Source organism: Petaurus breviceps, unplaced genomic scaffold, assembly GCF_028583685.1.
Source record: "Petaurus breviceps papuanus isolate PSGF00001 unplaced genomic scaffold, PetGlider_PUasm1.0 90822, whole genome shotgun sequence".
NCBI lineage: Eukaryota > Metazoa > Chordata > Mammalia > Diprotodontia > Petauridae > Petaurus > Petaurus breviceps.
The window spans coordinates 25,450,828-25,473,612 of NW_027187351.1; the positions used below are offsets into that span (position 1 = coordinate 25,450,828).

The following is a 22,785-nucleotide window of genomic DNA, read 5'->3' on the forward strand; positions in this document are numbered from 1 at the left end:
TTATGCAAAGTGAGAACTGTCTGCAAATGGTCTGGGGGGAATCTTTTCCAGTTCTAGCTCTACTAAAGTGTGGAGGAAATTAACTATCAATGTCAATCTCATGTAATCATATAGACTCTGGAATTAGAATTCCATAGTTATACTCAATTTTGCACCTGGAAACTTCACATATTTTGATAATCCAAAAATAATAGTAGCTCACTTCTCTAATGCTTTACAAGGTATTTTTTCTTCCATTGAAACTCTATGAGGTCAATAGGCAAGTTGTAACTATACCAGTTTTAAAGAGGAGAAAATTGACTACTGTTGAATTTAGGACTTCTGATTCAAGGTTTCTTTTTATTTAAAAACATATTATTATTACATTTTTTTTTTTTGCTGTTGCCTAAGATGCAGTAGGTACTCAATAATGTCCTGTTGCTGAGTTCATCAATCAAGATGAACTCAGATTACAAATGCCCCAAACCTAAAACACCGAAGCTAGTTGGCTAAGTGGATACAGTGACTGGCCTTGGGTGATACGCATCTTCCTGAGTTAAAATTTAGCTTCAAACACTTAATAGCTGTGTGACCCTGGGCAAGTCACTTAACCCCCTTTGCCAATTTCCTCATCTGTAAAATGAGCTGGAGAAGGAAACTGCAAACTACTCTAGTATCTTTGCCAAGAAAACCCCAAATAGTCAGGAGGAGTCTGACACGACTGAATAACAACTACAAATCTAATCCCAGTATTATACATCATCTTCCTGACAGACCGGCCCAATGACCCTGGGGGCAGGGAAGGGGAATGACAAGAATCCCTGAAGAAGGGCTTTGCGCATGTCCGCTCAGAGAGCTCAGCCCCGGCGGATCCCGGGGAGCCCTGCGCGTGCGCAGTGAGCCCAGCCGGCTTTGGGAGGGTGCAGGGAGCCGGGTTTCTTCCTTCGGAACCGGCCCGGAAGTCGGCTCTCCCCTCCTTTCCTCCCTCCCTCCCTCCCGGTGGCCGGCTCTGGCTGTGCGTGCGGGCCCGGCGTGCTGCGAGGAGGCGGAGACACGTCTGCGCTGCTGCTGCCGCTGTAGCTGCTGCTGGTGCCGCTGCCGCCGCCTCTCGGGCTCTCTCCTGGCGGTGCCAGGTGCATTCGGCCCCGGCAGCCTCCCTGCAGCCCCAGCGCCAGCCCTCGGCTCGGCTCTGCCTCGCGCTCCCCTGCCCGGTCCCCCGCGATGGCGACGCGCTCGTGCCGGGAGAAAGCTCAGAAGCTGAATGAGCAGCACCAGCTGATCCTGTCCAAGCTGCTTCGGGAGGAGGACAACAAGTACTGCGCCGACTGCGAGGCCAAAGGTAGCAAGCGAGCGAGGGCCGGGGCGGGCTGCGGGCGTCCGGGGCCCCGGGCCCGGCCGGGCGCGAGCCACCGGCCCTGCCCGGCCGCTGCTCTCCAGCTGGGGATTTCAGGCCTGGGGGCGCGGTCACCCTGATCCCGCCCCGCCCTCCGCCCCCACGCCGCCTGCTGGGAAGAGGGGAGCTTGTGACCGTCGTGACCCCTTCCCCGGCCGGACCTTGGTCCTCTGCTGGTGCAGGAGGAGACTCGTGTCCGGAGTCCGCTTGGGCGTTGGGGTCACCTCGCGTTTGCCGAACTTGGGGCTATCCAGAGGTGGAGAGGAGAGGGCGGGGCGGGGGGCCTGGGGATGTTGTCACCAGAAGGACCCTTTCAAGGGACTCGCCCTTTCCCGCGCCGCCCAGAGCAGTGTCCTTCCCCCGCGCCCATGCCCCTGCCCAGCCTCTGAGTATTAGCGCTGCCCTCCTGCTTGGGCATGGGGCTCTTGTCATCGCTTCCCTCGAGGAGAGGGGTTTGCTGCCCATTTTTAGATCCGGTGAGGAGGGGGAGATGGCGATAAGTGGATTTAGGTGGGCATTTTCTGGTCTTTTTTTTTTTTTTTCCAAGTGGGGTGGGGGTGGATAAGGCTGATCACGAGTCAATGAACAGGCATTTAATTTTCGTTCTTGTAGACTCAGTGCACAGTGAGCCTGGGTGAGCTGTATTCCCAGCCTGGAAGGTTTGAAAGGCCAGATGCTGGGGCTCTTTGAAGGAGTGTTTCTCGTGCTGGGATGGGGAGAAGGCAATTGCCTGCTAAAGGTTAGGAATGTATTTTATTGGTCCAAAGACATAAAGCACCTGATTTTAGTTTGTGCAGTTGGAGGTTTCTTTTTGGTCACAGGCTGTGACACAGTTACAAACAAACAACACATACACACACTTTTTGGGGGTAGATTTATTTACCATTTCAGAAACTTGGCTTAAAAAATGTTTAAGTGATTTCATGAGAAGCTCACTGGTAAAAAAAAAAAAAAGACTGGTGGCATTGGTGTGTTATTCACTGGGAAGTAGGTAAATTTATCCAAAAGGAGACTATTCTTGGCAGTGTTTGAAATTCCGGGCATTATTTGACCTAGTCTTTTCCTGAAGCTTCATTATCCATCCCTCATATTAACTACATGAGTCATGTTTCAGTGCCTTGGTAATACTTGCCTAGACTAAGCAACCTAACAATCAGAAAGTTCCTTAGTCTCTACTAGTGAATGTGGGTATACCCTTCAGACCATTAGAGTAAACATTTTGAATATAACAATTTGAATGATACCTCTTAATCCTATATAGCTTTTTGGGTGAAGCTTTTTTTTTTAAACTAAAGACAATTCTGAGGGGTGTTGAAATTTTAAGTATGCCTATTGTATGATCAAATAAACTTATGTATATGTTTGAGAATACTGTCATGTGTAATGAACTGTTCAGTTCATTATTTTGGGTAATAGTGAATGGAGTATTTTGAAAGCTAATATATGCCATTTAATGTTGAAATAACAGCTGAGTTTATGTAGTTACAGTAATATGTTTACCTACCATTTTGGGTAATAATATATTTAAATACATACACTAATAAACGGTATTTTTATTAATCTTATTTGCCAGACTCTGTCCTTAACTGGAGGTGTAATCTTGAACAAGGCCCTTTATTTCTCTGAGCCTCAATTTTTTTCATTTGCATATTGGAGGTGCTGAACTAAATAAACCTGTAGGGTCCTTTCCAGCTCTAACATTTTATGAGACTGGGAGCTGATGTTGCATCTTCTGGTGCTATTTACTAGATCTAAAATTTTCTTTTAAAGCTCATATGCTCACTAGAACAAAAAATTAACTTCTTTCTTTGTGTTTATCTTTTGTTGTTGTTAGAGGTTTGGGGTGAATAGAAGTGATATAGGACAAAGTAATAAGTAGGTTGTCCCTATTTGAACCTGGGGAACTTTGGAATAGGAAAGAGGATATAGGGTGATGTGGCCTAGACCTTTGAATTCACTGGTATAGGGAAATTTTGTATAAGGAAGCTCTGCTTAAAGCATGGAGAGATTAATTGATTTGCCCAAAGTTGAATAGCCAGTATTTGTCAGAGGCAGGACTTAAATTCAGGCTCTCCTTCCACCACCTTTCATTTTCATTCCACTGCAAAGCTCTGCCTTCCAGATGAGGAAAGGGACATGATTTAATTTTCTTTTTTTATCTTTAAATCTTTTTTTAGTTGTCTTATTTTAAACTTCCCAAACACTATATTTAAATTTGAATATTATATAAAATATGTTTCTTTGACATTGAAATATATTGTTGCTGAGGCTAGCACTTCATGTTTTAATTAAAATTGGCCATGTAATTTTAACACTTGAAAATTGATTGTCAGTTGTGCCATGTAAAGGCACTTAATATTTTGTCTTTTGGGTAGTAGAACCCTGTTATAGAATTATGGATTTGGATACACCAGACTTCAGGTGAAAAAATATTAACAAAAATATAATTGCATACCTAGAAGGACTTTTAGGCATAAACATATAGCATAAGGTAGTTTAGTCTTGTTCTAGATTATTAGTTTTATCATGGGTTCCATTATATTTGTAAATATTTTTCTATAATAAACCTCTCTGAGTTTCTTCATGACCTTTACTACAACATACAATCTTCTAATCAAATTTATAAATTTAAAAAAAGGGTTAAGCAAGGCATATTTGACCTGCTGGTCTGCAAGCATTTACGAAAACTAAAACCTAGCTTCTTTTTTTCAGTAGGTTATAAATCAGATTTTAAAATCTTCCCGAATGAGTTACCAATCTATATTCTTTTCTTATATTGACTGTTCAGGAAGTCACTTTTGAAAGAGGAAAAAGATGGTACAGGTCAGCTTCCTGCTGTTGATCCACCCTTACCAAGACTCTGGTAACTTGGGAATCAGAACAAACAGATGGAGTTATGTTTTCTCTCCCAAGTCTTCCCCTTGACTCTGGGAATTTGAGCAGCCTTACTGGGCTATTAGTTGGTGCTGGATTATGGAACACTTGGAGAATTTTGGGCACCTTGCCAGTATGAAATCTAGTTGCAGTAGTTTGAAACCTCATTCATTAGGTTATATACCAGAATGAAGTTAAAGGGATGACTTTGATTTGACATAGATATTTGAAGCTTCTTAATGAAAAATTCAGGTTAGTTGTCTAGTCAGTTATTGGCAAGGTAACTGTATATATATATGAAAATATATAGGTGACAGTCACTCAGGGATTCCAGAAGTAAACAGAATCTTAGAATTTATAGATGGAAGGGAACTTAGAGATTATCTGATCTGATTATCTTCTTTTCCAGATGAGGCCCAGAGAGATTGTGCCTTGACCAAGGCTGGTTAGTTAAAGAAACATTGTGCTTGCTGAGTTTTTCAGCTAGTTACAAAAGAAACACTGACAGCTATTGGTTTCCAAACCCTTCCTATTCTCCAGCCTTTCTTCCCTAAAACAGTAGACTTGCATTTGATTTCTGTGGAACAGAATTTCTCAGCTACCACTGAACTAACATGTCAGTAGGAAGGATCTAGCCAGAGGTGGGGAATCTTTGACCTCGAGGCCACATGTGACATCTAGGACCTTGGGTGCAGCCTTTTGACTGAGTCCACGTTTTACTCAGCAAATCCTTTTATTAAGGGGATTGGTTCTGTGAAGTTTGGATTCAGTCAAAGGGCCACATTTGAGGGCCTAGAGGACCACATGTGGCGTCAGGTTCCCCACCCCTTATCTATGTGTGCACTAAAATCTAATGTCTCAGCCCTTATTAGCTTTTCTTTTTTGTAAAATGGGAACTGTGAAGGAAAGCCGTATTCTCTTGTTTTGTGTCCAAGGAACATTTCAAAAGTGTATTCCTTTGTTGAATGTCTCTACTTGCTCTCTAGGAGTGACACTGCTTCAGTGCTTGACAGCTAGAACTTGCAATACCAACCTATATCCCTTTCAAACTTGTATAGCCACTTTATTTTCAGGAAGGGATCATCACTCTAAGTTGTAGCTACTTTTTTTTTTGTTCTGTCTCTGCTTTGAAGGATTTTCACAAGGCCTTAGGTATTAAGATGTAGCAAAATTACAGAGGGCAAAACTAAAACTAATGGGTAGAATTTAGATAGAGACAGATTTTATCCAAGTAGAAAGCTAACTTTCTAAACTATTAGAGCTATCTCCAAACATAATAGGGTACTTTATGATGAAATGAGATTCCTTGAAATGTTCAGGGTTCACTGCTTGTCCGGGATGTCATAAAAATAATTCTTTGACTAGTGGGTTTAGTGGCCTTTATGACTCCTTATTCTTCTACTACTATTCCTCTTGTTCCTTCTCCTCCACACTTCTCCCTCCTTTTTCCAGCTGGTGTTTACACACAGAAATATCTACTAGTACTTTATGGTCTACAGGGAGACCCCAGGAAAAGGTAGTTATTATAGTCAAGGAAATTTAGCTGTTTTCAGATCTCTATGGTGGATAAGTGCTTTTTGATCTTAAATTCCAATTGGCAAGAAAAGGAATCTCTAGGAGTAACAGAGATTTAGGCCAAAGACTAGTCCTACAGGTTATGTTTGGTACTTTAAAATTGATGTAGAAGCAACGTATACATGCAAAGTAGTGGAGGCACCTAGGTGGCTTAGTGATGAGTGCTGGCCCTGGAATCAGGAAGATGAGTTCAAATCCAGCCTTAGACACTTATTCTCTTTGTGACCCTCGAAGCTATAGCATGTACAGCAATAGTCCCATCCCGGTAAACTGTCTTGGCAGACAGGGCTGAACCAGCCAACAAGCCTGAAACCTGTTGGGGAGGCAGGAGTCTTTCTACTGTAGGTATGTGAAGACTTTCCCTGGTAGAACGAGTGAATTGAGAACAGTGTCTTACCTTTTAGCCTGCCACTAGACTGCAATGCTTCTGGAAGAGACAGTGGGGCTGACAACTTTGTGCAACTCTGCTGCACTTAAATCCAATTCACTGGAAAGTCAAGACATCACCTGACCTGATGTCATTGGTTCTCTTTGAAAATGAAGGATGAACAAGTGACTGTTGACTCTGTCAAAGTGACTCTGTTTGCCTTAATCCACTGGGGAAGGAAATGGCAAACCACTCCGGTATCTTTACCAAGAAAAAAACCCATGGAAGGTATGATCCATGGGGTTACATGAAGAGTAGGACACAAGTCAACAACAGTATTTTACCCATGGGTAAGAAATGGAATTTTTGCTTTTACTAAACTATTTGATTTTCATGATTAGTTACAAGCTTTGTTTTTTAGTGATTTCTAAGACTGAGCTTTTATCAACATTCCTTATATTTTAAAAGAATATTTTATTGCTATTATCATTTTTTGTTGTCATTGTTGCAGAGTTTCAGAGAAAGTACTGACCTGTATTGGTTGAGTTTTCTCAACTGAGTTTCCTTTTCCAGTGAAAATCATAGGTCCAGTCCTTATCTCTGTTCCTGTTATTAATATTTAAGCTATCATAGTAGGTATTCTGATTCTGCTTTCTATACTTACAGTTCTTTGTAGTCACCATTTTAAAAATTTCTCATAGCACAATAATGCTAATTCACATATTATAACTTGTTCATTCTCCAATTGTTAGATGTAAAGGTTATTTCTAATTTTGCTGTTGTTAATGTGAAGTTTGAAAAGTTCTAGAGACATAGTCCCTGGGTAGTTAATAATTTTATTAATAATGCTAGCATATTGTTAGTAAAAGAGTCAGTGACATTCTTACATGCTAGACCCACCTCATGAAACCCACTCAATGCTTACATGCTTCTTGGAAGGGGTAGGTGTTCCCAAGAGTGGAAATCAACTCTGATTGGTTAGCAAGTAATGCGAGAGAATGAATATTTAATGAGAAGTGGACCTATTCTAATAAAGCACTAGGGGGCTTGACTGATCATGCCATTTACTTCCAAGTCATGGTCAGCCTTAGGCAATTTAATCAAAGAATTTACCTCTCCTCAGACCTGAATAGAGCATAAAGGGCTTCTCTACCTGAATAGGGTCTAAAGAAGATTGTTGAGAAAGCAAAGCCAATCTTATCAGCAATGCCCTTCAGAGACTTAACAAGCTTCTGAAAAAATCCTGGTCCCAATTGAATAATTGATCATTAATATGAGAAAATAAATCATTTCTGTCCCAACTAAGTGAATCATAGCTTACAAATCACTTTCAGCACCTTTGTCACTCTGCTTCTTCAAGGCCCAGGTTAGGCACTATTTTCTCCAAGCTTTTCTTGGTCTTTCAGCTAGAGGTGATTCTTCTACCATCTGACCTCTGGTGCCACTGTTTTGACTTTTCATATGCACTTAATCATTTTATAGTTTATAGTTAGTGGGGTATTAGTTTCCCCTGTTCCACTCCCCCTTCCTTCCTCAAATTTCTAGTTAAGGAGAAAGAACATTGGATTTGATATAGGAGAAAGAAATTGGTTCTATGGTCAGAAGATCTGTGTTAAAATTCTACATACGATGGTTATGACTGTAGTGCCAGTGCAATATTTATAGCACTTACCGTGACTATAAATATTCCCGCATAGTGCTTGATCACAAAATATAACACATTCTCCATATAGAGGACAGAACCAAAACATTTATTTAGACACCAGAAAACTGAATCCCAAAACCAGTAAGTTTTCCATCACAGTAGCAAAGATGCTAAGAAGTTATAACAACACAGAGAGCCACAGCATCCTTTAGCCTTCCCACAAACCAGTATAAGATCAGTATTTACTCACAAACCTCTCTGTCTCCTTGCCTGAGTGTCCTCTTTCTCCCACTGTCTCTCTAGCTTCCTGTGGGCTCTGCTTTACCCTTCAGTAAACTCCTCCCACCACAGGCTCCATGTGACTACATTCAACCTATAAAGGGGGAAGAGTTTACTTTTAAAGCAGGGAAGGTCTTCAAATTCCCCCTTAGGCCTGTTAAGGGGCAGAGAAGATCTTCAAGTTCCCATTCTCATTACAATGACCTGTGTGACCTTGGTCAAAATGCCTGTTTCCTTATCTGTAAAATGAAATACTTGAACTAGGTGACCTTAGTGGTTCATTCCAGTTTTAGAACTATGATCCTTTATATGATTTTGTTTCAGATCCCAACTTTGCTACCTACTACATTTCTGACTTGGGCAATTTCTCTCTAGACCTTGATTTTCTCATCTGTAAAATGAGAGAGTTGGATGTGATGACCCCTCAGGTTCCTTCCAAATCTGAATCTATGTTCTTATGATCCTTTTTCTTCAATGCATCTCTAACTATATGGCACTTAATAAATGTTTACTGAATTGAACATACCATTATCCACATTTTATGAATGAGAAAACTGAGGTACAGTGCTTAAATGATTAGCCCCAGGTTATACATCTAGTAATTGATGGAGCCCAAGTTAAACCCAGATCTTCAATTCCAGAATCACAGAGTTGGATTGGATCCCAGAAGTCATCTAATCCAACCCACAAATGAAAAAAATCTCCCCAGGAACAAAGGTATTTCCAGACTCTTAACAGGTCTGATGAAGCAGGTTATTATTAACAATGAGCATTAAGGAAGGCTTCATGAAGGGAGTGCTATTTAAATTGATCTTTAAAGGCTAAATAGTGGTAGAGTGAATAAAAAGAAGAAAGGAAAACATTTCAGGAACTGGAATAAGCTAGAACACAAAGTTAGGAATTTATATGGTAGGTTCAAGAAAGAGATTAATCCATTGGGCTCTAGCATAGATTATAAGCTGAGTAATATGAAAAATGTAGTATGAAAAATGAGGGAAAGGATGGATTTGTGGGAAAGATATCAAAATATTCCAGGAAGGTGGTGTTGAGGACGTGTACTATAATGATTACAATGGGAATCTGGGAGGTGAGGGAGATGAAAAATCAAAGATAACGCCAAGGCTTTAAGTGTGAGACAGTGCTCCTCAGAGAAATGACAGAGTTAAGGTGATGGTTTAGGGGAAAGTTAAAAGAACAGTTTGGACATTTTGAGTTTGAGGTGCTGGGGGCAACATCTATATAGAGATGTATAGGCAGTTGAGATGTTAGGGCTGAAAATATAAATTTGGGAATTTTTTCCATAGAGGTGAGAACCATTGAGTTTGTGAAGGAGGAGAATGGATAGAGATTAGAGGCCTAGCTTTCACTCTACTTTTGGCACAGCGTTGGACCTTGATGCTTCCCCTTTACACTATTTTTTACACTATTTAGAGAGTTTTGATTTTCCTTGTCATTAAAGAAAGGAAAGAGTCTTCAGAAATCTCTGAAATCTCCATGCATTCTTCCTCAAGACAAGTAGAAGGTTCTTTCCCTTTCTACTTCCTATGCAGTAGGTATCTACTCCATCTTGTCTGGGAGGATATAAGATGATTATGGCTGACTTCACAGAAGCCTCTGGAGGAGTTCAGAAATCTCTAGTATTAGTAGCTCCAGTCCTTCTGAGACTTTCACTGTGTCATCCAAAGAGGGAAGAGGGGTATATGGAAGGAGCGCTGGATTAAGCATCAGAGGCCAGACATTTATTTCCTGTCTCTTCTCTCACTACCTGTGTGACCTTGAGCAAGTTATTTAAACTTTGTCTATTTATTTTTCTCAGTCTCTAAAATGAAGTAGTTGACATAAAAGTCCTCTAAGGTTTCTTTAACTCTTAAGCCTATGGTCTTATTATCTCCAATCAAGTGGTTCATCCAGTCTCCTTGTGGATCTCCAGTGAAAAAGAATCTACTGGCTATGGAGGCATCCCATTCCACTTTTTGCAACACAAATTACTAGGAAGTTTTTTCTTATATCAAGTCTGTATGGAACTTCCAAGTCTCTTTCTTTTTTTTTTTCATTTTTCTAATGCTTTATTAACTTCTGATTTATATCATTAATTTCTGCCATATTTTGAGTTACAAATTTTCTCCCCATTTTTCCCCTACCCACCACCCCAAAATAGCAATCCCACAGGATATCCCCTCTTCCAATCTGCTCTCTCCCATACCACCCTTCGACTTTTTCTGTAGGGCATGGTGGATCCTATGCCCCAGTGCCTGTATATCTTATTTCCCAATTACATGTAAAATAGTATTAATAATAGTATATATGTATATATATATATTTTTAAACGTATGATTTTAAAACTTTGAATTCCAGATTTATTCCCTTCCTCCCTTGTCACCCACCCTTACTGGGAATATAAGCAGTTCAGTATGGGTTGTACATGTGTAGCTAATGAAAAACTTTAACATAGAAGATATATTGTAAAAGACTGACTATATTTCCCTCTCTCCTATCCCACCACCCATTTGTTCTGTTCTCTACTTTGATCCTGTCCCTTTTCAAAAGTGAGTACTTCCAATTTCCCTCCCCCCCCGCCTTCCCCTCCTTCCCTCCCCCCCCCCCCCCCCCCATCCCCTTTTCCCCTATTCTCCTGTAGGGTGAGATTAGTGTGTATTTCATTCCCTCCCTGAACCAAATTCAATGAGAATAAGGTTGACCCATTCCTTTTTGCCTTCCTATTCTTCCCCTCCATTGTAACCATTTTCTCTTTGCCTCTTCTATATGAGATAGTTTACCCCATTCTGTCTCTCTCCATTTCCTCTCATTATATTCCTCTCTCACCTCTTAATTTCACCTTTTAAGTATCATCCCTTCCTATTAACTTGGTCCTGTGCCCTCTATATATGTATACCTGTAAACATATATGTACACATTCACATAAGTATTCATATGCCAGTATACCCTTTGATATACACACACACACACATATGTATTTCTATTCCCTTCAACTATTTTCATACTGAGAAAAGTTTCATCAGTTACAATTATCGTTTTTCCATGTAGGAATGTTAATAGTTCAACTTTGATAAGTTCCTTATGATTTCTTTTGCCTGTTTTCCTTCTCATGCTTCTCTTGCTTCTTATATCTGAATGTCAAGTTTTCTATTCAACTCTGCTTTTTTCATTAAGAATGCTTGAAAGTCCTCTATTCTACTGAATGACCATATTTTCCCCTGAAACATGATACTCAGTTTTGCTGGGTAGGTGATTCTTGGATTTAATCACAGCTCCTCTGCCCTCTGGAATAGCCTATTCCAGGACCTTCGATCCCTCAGTGTAGAAGGTGCCAGATCCTGTGTTATTCTGATTGTGTTTCCACAATATTCAAATTGTTTCTTCCTGGCTGTTTGTAATATTCTCTCCTTGATCTGGGAATTCTGGAACCTGGCTATAAGATTCCTAGGAGTTTTCTTTTTGGGATCTTTTTCAGGAGGTGATTGGTGGATTCTTTCAACCTTTGTTTTGCCTTCTGGTTCTAAAACATCAGGGCAGTTTTCCTTGAGAATTTCTTGGAGGATGATTTCTAGGTTCTCTCCCTGATCATGGCTTTCAGGTTGTCCAATAATTTTCAGATTATCTCTCCTGGATCTATTTTCCAGGTCAATGGTTTTTCATTGCCTTCTTTTCTTTCATTTGTTTGGATCTATTTAACATCATCTTGATTTATCATAAAGTCACTAGCTTCCATTTGCTCCATTCCAAATCTGAGGGAACGATTCTCCTCTTTGAGCTTTTGAGCTTCTTTTTCCATCTGGCAAATTTGGCTTTTTTAAGGCATTCCTCTCCTCATTGCCTTTTTGAGCCTCTTTTACCATTTGAATTGGTCTGTTTTTTAAGGTGTGATTTTCCTCAGTCAGGCTGTTGACTCTCATTTCGTAATTTTCTTGCATCATTCTCATTTCTCTTCCCAAGTTTTCCTCCACTTCTCTTATCTGCTTCTTAAGGTCCTCTATGGCCTGTAACCAGTTCGTATTTTCCTTTGAAGCTTTTGGTGCAGGAGTTCTGACTTCACTGATTTCCTCCTGTTCCATGCTTTGCTCCTTTTTGTCCCCCAAATAGGAGTCTAATGTTGGAATCTTCTGTCTGCTTTGTTTCCTTTGCTTGGTCATGTCGCCCCTCCGTCACTTAACCCCTGGGCTTTTTGCCACAGTAGGACTCTGCCACCAGACAGGGGAGCTTTGGTCCCAAACCCTGGGGTTTTCTCAGCTGCCGGAGGTATTAGATGGGTGCCCTCTCTGAGGCCTCCACATGCTCTGGCAAGCTGGACACACGCCCCAGGACCTCCACCCTAGACGGCAATCCAGATCTAAGCAGGTCAAAGCAAGAGCGATTACACCTCAGACTGGTGCTTGGTCCTGGTACACTCTACAGGCCAGGAACTGAAGCTGAAGCCTGTTGCTGGCTGAGCCAAGGGGTCTCAGGGGCTTCTCGCCCTGGGGGCAAAAGCCAATGCTCCCCCAACTACGGGTCCCAAAGTCCAGACTATACTGACCTCTCACTTTGTTCTTTGCATCTGTGTGTTGATAAATCTGGAAATGGCCACAGCTGCTGCTGATCTGGAGTCCCTCAGGCTGGCGGCTGGTCAGGCCCTCCCTGGGGCTAAAACCTCTGGCTCATGGTGCCTGGGCTCAGCTCCCAGAGTGCTGTGCTGACCGATTCCTGCTGGACTGTCCTCAGCGGGAGGTTAGCTTCTCTGTGTCATTTTATGGGTTCTACAGCTCCAAAGTTTGTTTAGAGTCCCCTTTTACATGGATTGGGGAAGGTGGAAGCCGGATCTTGACTCCACCCCCCCAAGTCTGTTACTTTACGATTTCTATGTCTTGCTCCAAGTTGTGCCTTCTGCGTTCAAGCAGAACAGTGTGTCATGTTGTTTAAGATGTTTTTCATCATGGTTGTTGTCCAAGGAAATCTGCAAATATTTGAAGTTCCCCCTTGTCACGATCCTAACTTAAATCTATATATAACCTTTGGGTTTTTGTTTTGCTTCTGTGGTTTCATTGCTGTCAGTGGTTTTCCCCTGAGGCCGTATGGAAGGAGCTGGTGACAGAACTAGAATGGGAACTCTTGGACTTTGACTTATAGTCTCCACTTAATCTATTTGTAATTTTCTTTCTACTTATTATTTCCTTCCCCCCAAGACTTAAAAAAAAAAAATTGTAAAATTAAAAAAAAAAAAAACTACCTGCCTTGACAGAAGCAAGCTTGGTGCGGTACCATTGCACTCTAGTATGTTTTATAATAATACATGTGATCTTTGGACTGAAAAGGTGTTCTATTTGTGCTCAGTGGAAGATAGTTTTGAATCCAGTTACATATAGCATGCATAGAGACTGTTTCCTTCCTAGTAGTCTATTAACTTCCTTTGTAGGTGGAGACTATGGCAATTTGCTTTCATCCATATCCTAATTCTCTTCATGGGAAATACAGAAATCGGTAAACAAAAAGTTGTAGCCATTATTATTATGAATTAAGTTTTAAATACTTGATGCCTTACTAACCCAGCTTCATAAATTGTTGATTAAAAAAGTAGTTCCTGTCCTTATATTGACCAGATAAATATCAGAGTAGTATTATAGCATCGATCTTTTAATCCATAACAATTTATTAGAAGTATGAATCCTAGTACCTGATTCTGGGAACATTTTGATTACAGATAAGATTAACACGCATGAAACAATTAGAGAACCATTAAGGTATAAAATGCCTATCAGTGACTATGTTCATTAGTTCAGAGCATACTAGAATTAATATTTAGCCTTTCACAAAAACATGAAAATATTCTAACATTCGGGAATCTCAACTTTATTTTCACATATTTTTTTCTTTAGGTCATCTCTTAACATGATTTATTCTATAATCACTTTAAACTTAGAGAAGTAATTTAAGTCAGATTATAGTCACTATATCAGATGATCATATCTTCACCATCTTACCAGAGAATTAATAGCTGTTAAAGTTCGAGAAACATCAAAGGAAGTTTTGCCTGGTTTACTGACTGTTATACTGGAGAACAAGTCTACTGATGATTTTGCTTTTTTTCTCTTTGAAACATTGTTTTTACTCACCTTTTTCTCTCCATTCATAGACTTTAGGAATTTAGAACTTGAAAACACCTTTGAATTCAGCCTCTATTTTTACATTGAATTCAGCCTCATTACAAAATGAGAGATTACCTAAAGTTTTTCAGTTGTCGTAGACGTTTTTCTTAGCTATTAGAAGGAAGAACTATATTTTACTCACTTTGTATGGCACAATGTATAGTTGTGTAGTAGCAAAAGGCTTATTGGGTCCACAATATTCATTCTAGCTCTCTTCTGCCAGTGTGTATTTTGAATAATGAATGTGATGCACATATGGGACTCCTGAGGAGAAGTTTCATTTCTTTATTTAGGAGATAATAAATGAGTGCTGAGTATTATCCTAGGGAAGGTAAAAAAAAAAATTTAAGTATAGTTCTTTACCTCATGGAACTTACAATCTAAGAGGAGCATTATGAATCAGCATTGATAGAACATGCATTAGAACCAAAACCAGGGCTTTAGAGGGTTCCTTCCTGCAGGTACAAACAGCCTGTGGGGTGGGGAGTGCTCAGTGTTAGGGATGATGTTGATTATCCAACTGATCTGTCTAAACACACACACACACACACACACACACACACACACACACACAACTCGTGTAACTCTGAAGAGTTGAAATCTTTTTTAAACTTTTCCTTGAACTGCTTTGCCCTTTACTATCTTTTGAATTTGTCAGTTTAATTGTCCTCTAACTTATTGTTGGAAACCTGTTTTAGTTCTTAGGTCTTAACCCTCCCTTCCTCTCTAGCTAGATGAGTATCCTAGGACTTTCTTTTAGCTGAACCAGAGTTAAACATGTATATGGATCAGTGATTCCCAGAAAAAGCTACCTTTAGTACAGTGAGGGGAGTCCAGCTGAGCCTTTGACTGAGGTGGGAACTCCAGGTCTCTAAGTGCCCCAGCAAAGTTTTTTCCCTGGCTCTGTCCTGCTTACTCTCCTCAGTGACCTTCTGGTTTTTTGGAGTTCCTGCTTCCTTTCTATGGACCAATGTCTGATGAATCTGTGCTCTCCCAGATTCCCTCTACCTCTCCTACTCTAACTGGATGTATCTTTTAATTTGTATTTCTTTCATATTGCCTGCGGTGCGTTTTATGGTGTTGGCTGGAATGTACCTCTGAGTTGCAGCCCCTTGATGTTACAGGAAAAGGTAAAAGGAAGAAAATGAGTCTCAGAGAGGTCATGACTTTTCCAAGGTCCTCCAGCTAATAAAGTGCAGAGAAAAGATTCTTACCCAGGTTCTAACTCCATATCTAGCCTCATTTCCATGGCATCATTCTGCTAATGTACATTATTCTATGATAAATGTATTAGAGATAAGAGCAAAAAGTGCTATATCAGCTTTACCAGTTGCCCCAATCTCAGTGAGATCCAGAACAACTTAATCAGATCATTCTGTTTTATGAGATCACCCATGGTTACTTTACAAGTCCTAGTCAGTGTTCATTGCCGTACCTGTTTGACTAGGGGCCCAAGTCATTGAACCTCTTGGAGACTGAGCTACAGAATAGTTCTTGATTTGCAATGATGAAGAATTTCAGCACCCTAGAATTCCCCCTGATGATGAAATCCCTGGTCTGGGTGAAAAAGAACTGGCCTTTATGATATGGTTTATAGAATGTAAAGCACCTCATATATACATGTGGCATATGTGGGAGAGAAATCTCTGCTGCTCTTGTAGCTGCCTGTCTTTGGATGTCATGGAGATAATTCTACACTGAGCCTGCTTCCCCAGCACCTCCCATCTCAGCCTCTCCTTGCTGACTGCGCCTACTGCTTCTAGGCAGGTGGCACATCTTTGTTTCAGTTGCTTTTCAGTTACCACCAGCTGTTTTCAGGTCACCTACACCTTGTGTCATATCCACTAGGGAGTTTGTAGGCAATAAACCTTCTTTCTGCCATTTCTAACATCTTCTGGGGGGTGGGTAGAGGGTGTGTTTGTTCTGATTAGGTTTTAAACCTTTCTCCCCAAAAAGAAAGCCATCACTTTTCTGTGACTCAGGCTATCATTTTCATCTTCTCTGTGCCGCAGCTGTGGTCCTCAACTGAGGTTCTATTTCCAGGGCCATTTGCTTCTGTTTCCTCCATCTATTGCCATTAGTGAGTTTCTCTCCTCAGAGGAAGCTTCAGGTATCCTCAGACAATGGTTGTTGCAGCCTTTATCACTCAGCTCTTTTAGCGAATGCCTGTGAAGCTTTTTCACTTCTGTCAACCCTCTCAGCCAGATATCATAAGAATCTAACAGCAGCTAAGATCAGGTCTGCCCTTTGAATCTTCTTAGAACTCTTAAGTTCAACTCTAAAGATGTGAATTTTTTTCTAACCTGTTCATTGAATTGTTTGGCTCTCTACTCTTGAATTGCTTACTCTCTTGAATCTATTGGTTCAGTGGAACCTGTCTTCTAACCTCTCAGCAGAAATTTGTTTGAGTTCTTAGGTCTTAACCCTACCTTCCTCTCTAGCTGATTAAGTATCCTAGGGCTTTCCTTCAACTGGAAAAAGAGCTAAATGATACTGTGGGCAGACCTGTTTGTGTTTTTTTTTTTTAAGAGGAAGTGAGTGAGTGGCACACCCTTCTTTTCTGTTATATACAAATAGCTGTAGTTGTGCTGGCTTGAGAAGGTTGAAAAGAAGACTGGTTACCTTTGTCCAGATTTCTCTCCTCTATCTGCCCCTTTACCACACCCTAGTAATACTTTACTGTCTAACGTCTCTACTCTGATGATGAATTTGGTTTTATGATCATCTAGCTTCTCCACCTGTTAAATTAGCTTAAATTGCTAGTTATTGGGATAGTAAAGCCTTACAATTAAAGTTCTCATTTTTACATTTCTATGATATGGTATTGTCAAGAAAATATTCTCATTCTGACATTTCTTAATCTCCTGTTGTTATATTAATATAGAAAACCACTCATAGATGTGAAAATTTCTGTCTGTAAGTTGAAAGATTTTTATATTGTAGTTTTTTCTTTACAAATGAAGTTAAGATTTCTGCAGTTTTATGCTATATTAAATAATGTTTTCCAAATAGCATGCTATCTAAATAAACCTCTTATTGAATTGTTGTCCTAATTTTGTAGAGTATATAAAATGTTCTACTTTTTTTTATCTTTGAATATGAGCAATATCTAAATTTTCAAATATCATCTACTACTCTATTTGACTTTTCTTTGAAAGTGAATTTAATAATCAGTGTAAAGGTTCAGCATAGGCTTAGGCTTTTGATCCTAATAAAGGTATGTCTTTGATTTGAACAATATTTTTTGGCTAGTCTTTCGGAATTCTCACAAATTTCGTCTTGTGGCAGAAAAACACTAATTGGGATCTAAGTGTGCTTCCTGTATGATCCTGTTTATCTTGCATGTGTAGTAAAATTTCTTTTAATCCTATTATAATGAATAACTATTTTTAAGCATCATTTTTTGGGAGGTAGCTGTCAAAAATTCTGATAGCTTAAAGGAATAGAGGAAAAATCTAGGGCAGAGTTTTGTTTTGTTTTTTTAAAGAAGCTACAGGGACTCCTAACAGCTTCACAGATGAAATATAAATTCCTCTGACCTTTAAAGCCTTTGCAATCGGGATTCAACCTACCTTTCCAAGCTTATTGCATATTATTGACCTTCATTCCACCAGCATTCCAGCTAAACTGGTTTATATGGTGTTCTTGGTAGAGGACATTCCATTTTCCCAGTCTCCTTGCTTTTGTATTGGCTATCTCCTATGCCTGGGATGTGCTCTCCTCTTTACCACTGCTTCATAAAATCCCTAGCTTCCTTTAAAGTATAGCCCAATTGCTACTTCTGACAGATGATTCACTTGGAAACCTAGGAATTACTTTGTATTTATTTGGATGCAGTTAAGTGGCACAGTTGCAGAAACACAGAATTTGGAGTCAGGAAGACCTGAGTTCAAGTATAGCTTCTAAAGCTTACTAGCTGTGTGTCACTTAATCTCTCTGCTTTAGTTTTCTAACCTGTAAAATGGGAATAATATAGTACCTACCTCTTAGCATTGTTATGAAAATTAATAAAATTCAGCATTATTGCAAAGTGCTTTGCAAACTAAAAGGTTATACATGTGTTAGCTACTTCCTTTTTTTTCTGTGTGTCCTTTTGTACCCATTAAAATGTAAATTTCTTAAAGGTGTGAGCTTTTATTTTTGCATTTGCGGGATATAGTGGTGCCAGGAACATAGAAGTTAACTTAATAAATTTTTTTTTAATTTTGGTAATCAATGAAGCTGTACAAGTTGTAGGCTTTCCATTTTTTAAAATCATGTACTTGACAAATATCAACAAACCTGAACCAATATTTATGTTCATACAAAGAATAGAAAAAGAGGCTTACTTATCAATTGTGTCAGATAAGAAATGGGGCCACTAAACAATACATGAGAATTACTTGTGGACCTCATATTGATTTAGAAGGCCGCATATTAATATTATCTATATTTTATTGTATGTAAAAAAATTTTTCCATTACATTTTGGCAACCATTTGACACCTTTGTTGTATAATGTTGCAAATATTGTGAATGGCTTCTTTTAAAAAAAATACACACACATATATCACACACACATATATATATATATATATATAATTTAATACAATAGTTCAACACTGCTTTACTTTGCTGTGACTTCTTCTGAACTTCTCTCTTGCATATCTTAAAATGTTTAATTGATACTCTTTCCTTTTTTTCTCATTACCATTTTCCCTTCTCCAAGAAAAAATGCCCTCTTTTGTAAAAAAAAAAAGAAATATAATCAATCAGAACAGATCAATACACTGGATCATATCTGAAAATATATATTTCATTCTGCACCTCAAGAACATAAAATTTCTGCTGAGAATGCAAAGTGTGATTCATTACTAGTCTAGTGGTATCATGATTTGCTGTTGCATTAATCATAGTTCTTAAGTCTTTCACGAGTTGTTTTCCTTTGCAGTGTAGTTGTACAATATAGTTTTAAGACATGAGACTTGAGGACTTGTAGGTAACTGAAGTATGGACAGAATTGCCCCTCTCTTTATCTTCTTGTTCTTTTCCCCTGTCTTCAAACCTTAGTTAATAAATTTTAAAGTGTTGGGGTTAAGTAACTTACCCAAGGTTACACAGCTATTTTTTTTTGTGTGTGTGGGTGTTAAGTGTCTGAGGCCAGAACCGAATTCCAGTCCTCCTGACTCCGGGGCTGGCACTTTACTCACTGCGCCACCTAGCTGCCCAAGGGTCTGGAGTATTTTAAAACTAAGAAAGAGACCCAGAAAGGTCAAGTGACAGCTTGTTGGTGACACAGCTAGTATGGATTTCTTGACTCCTGGTCCAGTACCCTTTCCATTACAGAAATGAATAAATTGTACTTTGTCTTTCTAAAATTTTTTGGTAGTGGTAATAGTTAATTTGTCTGTTTGTCTGCCCTTCAAGAATATCCAACTTTGGTACAAAATAAAAAGGGCAGTGGACTTCAACTTAATTAAATTCTTATCTACTATAATTTTAGCACATTGACTTAGAAGAAATTGGCTATAGTCTAGAAAAAAAAAGAAATTATCCCTTAGATATTTGCATAGTTCATTTAAACAGAATTGGCAAGGCCTCAGAATTAAAAAAATTTAAAACTGTTTTTGTTGATCTCTTTTTATAATAACCTGTAATTTCCAATGTAAAAAAATTAGCAAAAGTAAACAACATATTGAACAAAAAAAGCCGTTACATACATGGCTCACACCCATAACCTTCCTATCTCTGTAAAGTAGAGGAGGAGGAGCACCTTTTATTATCTCTTCTTTGGGGTCATGATGATGTCATAGTATGAAATTTCTACTGTTCTTTCTGTTTAGATTGTTATAGTGAGATACACACACCACACAGACACACACACCTTTATATATTGATATATCCAAATATGTCTGTGTATAGCTATATACACATGCGTATTTGTGTATATGCACATGTGTAATATCCCCAGATATTGTTTTCCTGTTTTTGCTTTTTTGACTTTTCACCATTTTAAGTTTTCACATTTCACATAGTATTAACTCATATGCATAATTTTTATAGCACAATAGTATTTCATTACTGACCATTACCCAATGTTGAGCATCTACTTCCAGTACTACTAGAAAAGAGTGATGCTATAAATATTTTTGTATATATGTTTTTTGTTTTATTTGCTTTTTTTTTTGGAGGGCAATTGGGGTTAAGTGAGTTGCCCAAGGTCACATGGCTAGTTTTGTGTTAAGTGTCTGAGTATTTTTGTATATATGAAAACCATTCTTTTTGTCATTCAGCTTCCTGGGGTATATGCTTAGCAGAAAAATCTCTGGGTTTAAAGGTGTGAACATTTTAGTTATTCTCTTCACATAATTTGGTATCTGTAAGCTCAGTGCAGTAACTTGGTAATATAAGTAGGCAAATAATGTATAGAATTTTTGAAAAGAGGGGAGAGGTATTTGAAAACATAAAATATCTTTATACTTCAAAAATGGAGATAAAATTTGCAAGCTGGAACTGTTGTAACATGTAGGATAAATAAAATACAGTCTTAACTGGCTTAATAGTACTGTATTCAACTCCACAAAAATACATTTTAAGCATAAATAAATATCCAAAAAATAATATCCAATAAATAAAATACAGACTTAACTGGAATAATAGTACTGTATTCAACTCCACAAAAATACATTTTAAGCATACATTTTAAGCCTTGCAGAGGACTGTTTACAAAGCAACAATATTGCAAATGGATAAGCTTTTGGGAAAGTCAAAATTTGGACTGGGCCAGAGCTTAAGGTGTTGAGATATACCGTATTAAGATTTCACAACCCCTGAAATTTGGGGCTATCATTGAGAAGGATGGCTATTTCCAGAATCAGGAACAGAAGCTAGTCATAATCTAGAGAAAAAGTTGGAAAAAAGGGCTTACCTCTTTATTTTCTAGGAATTCTGTGACTGTAAGATGTAACTGGAAATGGTAAGCTCAGATGCATTTGGGCTTATTTACCAAGAGAAAAGAAATCTATCCGTCACAGTTGGGGAAGGTACAACTGCAGTGGAACAGGGCAACAGGCCAGAATTGAGCTCTAAGAACACTCTGTATAGGGAGGAGGGTCATTGATTAGAGGCAGAACCCTATGGTTTCATAAGCAAAATTCTCACCGACTGGATGGTCTAGAAAATCAAGGAGTCAGTTTAGAACACTGGAAACAGTGCTATATTTGGAGTCAGGACCTGGGTTCAAATCCTGTCTCTGCTATTTACTCCCTGTATGACCTTGGACAGATTGCTTCACCTAGTTTCCTCATCTATAAAATGTTGGAGGCTGGAGGAGGCAGTTGATTAGATGGTCTCTAATATTCCTTTTGACTTAAAATCTTTGAACTTCTAGGGTCTTATCTAAAATAAATCTTAGGAATCTTTTCAAGAGCTTAGAAGAATAGGCAACAACTTGAAACTTGTGGAAGTTGAGCTTTTCTTCCAAGTGTCCCCAAAAGAGTTTGGTGGGGACCCATTACTTGGTGCTTTTGATTGTAAAGAATTTTCCTTATCAATGTCCCATTTGTCTAAAAATGTCTTAATGTCTGTAATATTTAGCAGTGTAAGTGAGGAAACAAGATTCAAACTGGGCACCAGAACTAAGTCTTCGGATTGGCTATAGACCTCAGGGGTGGGGAACCTAGGTCCTTGGATGGGGCCTTATGACTGACTCCAAGAACAGATCCTTTTATTAAGGGAATTTGTTTTGTGAAGTTCGGATTCAGTCAAACTGGTAGCTATATGTCCCTGGGGAAGTCACTTAACCCTGTTTGCCTCAGTTTTCTCATCTGAAAATGAGTGGAAAAGGAAATGGCAAATCACTTTTGCCAAGAAAACTCCAAATGGGGTCGTGAAGTTGGACAAAACTGAACACTATGACTGACTAATGACTGAACACTAGATAGTGTATTATCATTATTCCCATTTTATAGATGAGTAAATTGAGTCTCAGATAAAATGACTTACACATACAATGATCACACAGTTGTGATAAATATCTGTTCGGGTTTTCTTCCCACTATGCTATATATACCATATATACTTCCCACATATACCATACAAGAATAACTTAGGTTCTTCTGGAATAACCTCTAAGAGTTCAGGGACACTTCCATGTTGTGATAATGAAGCATTTAGGTAAGACTGGTGGTCAAATGGTCGCCTTCTCTAGTGCAGGGTGGGGAGGAAGGGAAGGGAGACAGTTTGGAACTTAAACTATAACTAAAAAATAAACTTAAAAAATATTTTAGTAGTGGTATTAAAAGTATAGAATCATAGTGAAAAGGTCAAACTGGCCTACAGGTCCTTTATTTTCTTGTAAATTTTAAAAAATTTAACAGCAAATGAATATTTTGATATACATGGTATAATAGAAGATGATTTTATCTTTTAATAAATACACCTTGCTTTTTTATATGTATAGTAAATTCAGCACGTAACTTATCAAGGCTTTTCTACTTGTCTGCTTCTTTCTGGCCTTCTGTTCTCTTCTGTGCATTAAAAAAATATACTTCAAT

The 22,785-nt window shown here is 38.9% G+C and overlaps 1 protein-coding gene across 7 annotated transcripts in view; it reads left to right on the forward strand.

Moving 5' to 3' along the window:
• Nucleotides 1-952: 952 nt before the first annotated feature.
• The window catches only part of SMAP1 (small ArfGAP 1), a 242,915-nt gene continuing 221,082 nt past the window's right edge, over nt 953-22,785 (forward strand). Inside the window, exon 1 of one of the 7 annotated variants that reach the window (XM_069070730.1) lies at nt 953-1,318. In XM_069070730.1, coding sequence (XP_068926831.1) covers nt 1,201-1,318 — 118 coding nt within the window. In that variant the 5' untranslated portion in view covers nt 953-1,200. Of the gene's footprint in view, nt 1,319-1,507; nt 1,883-1,926; nt 2,112-22,785 lie in introns of those variants that run through there. The other 6 variants (XM_069070732.1, XM_069070734.1, XM_069070729.1 and 3 more) reach the window with 6 other exon arrangements.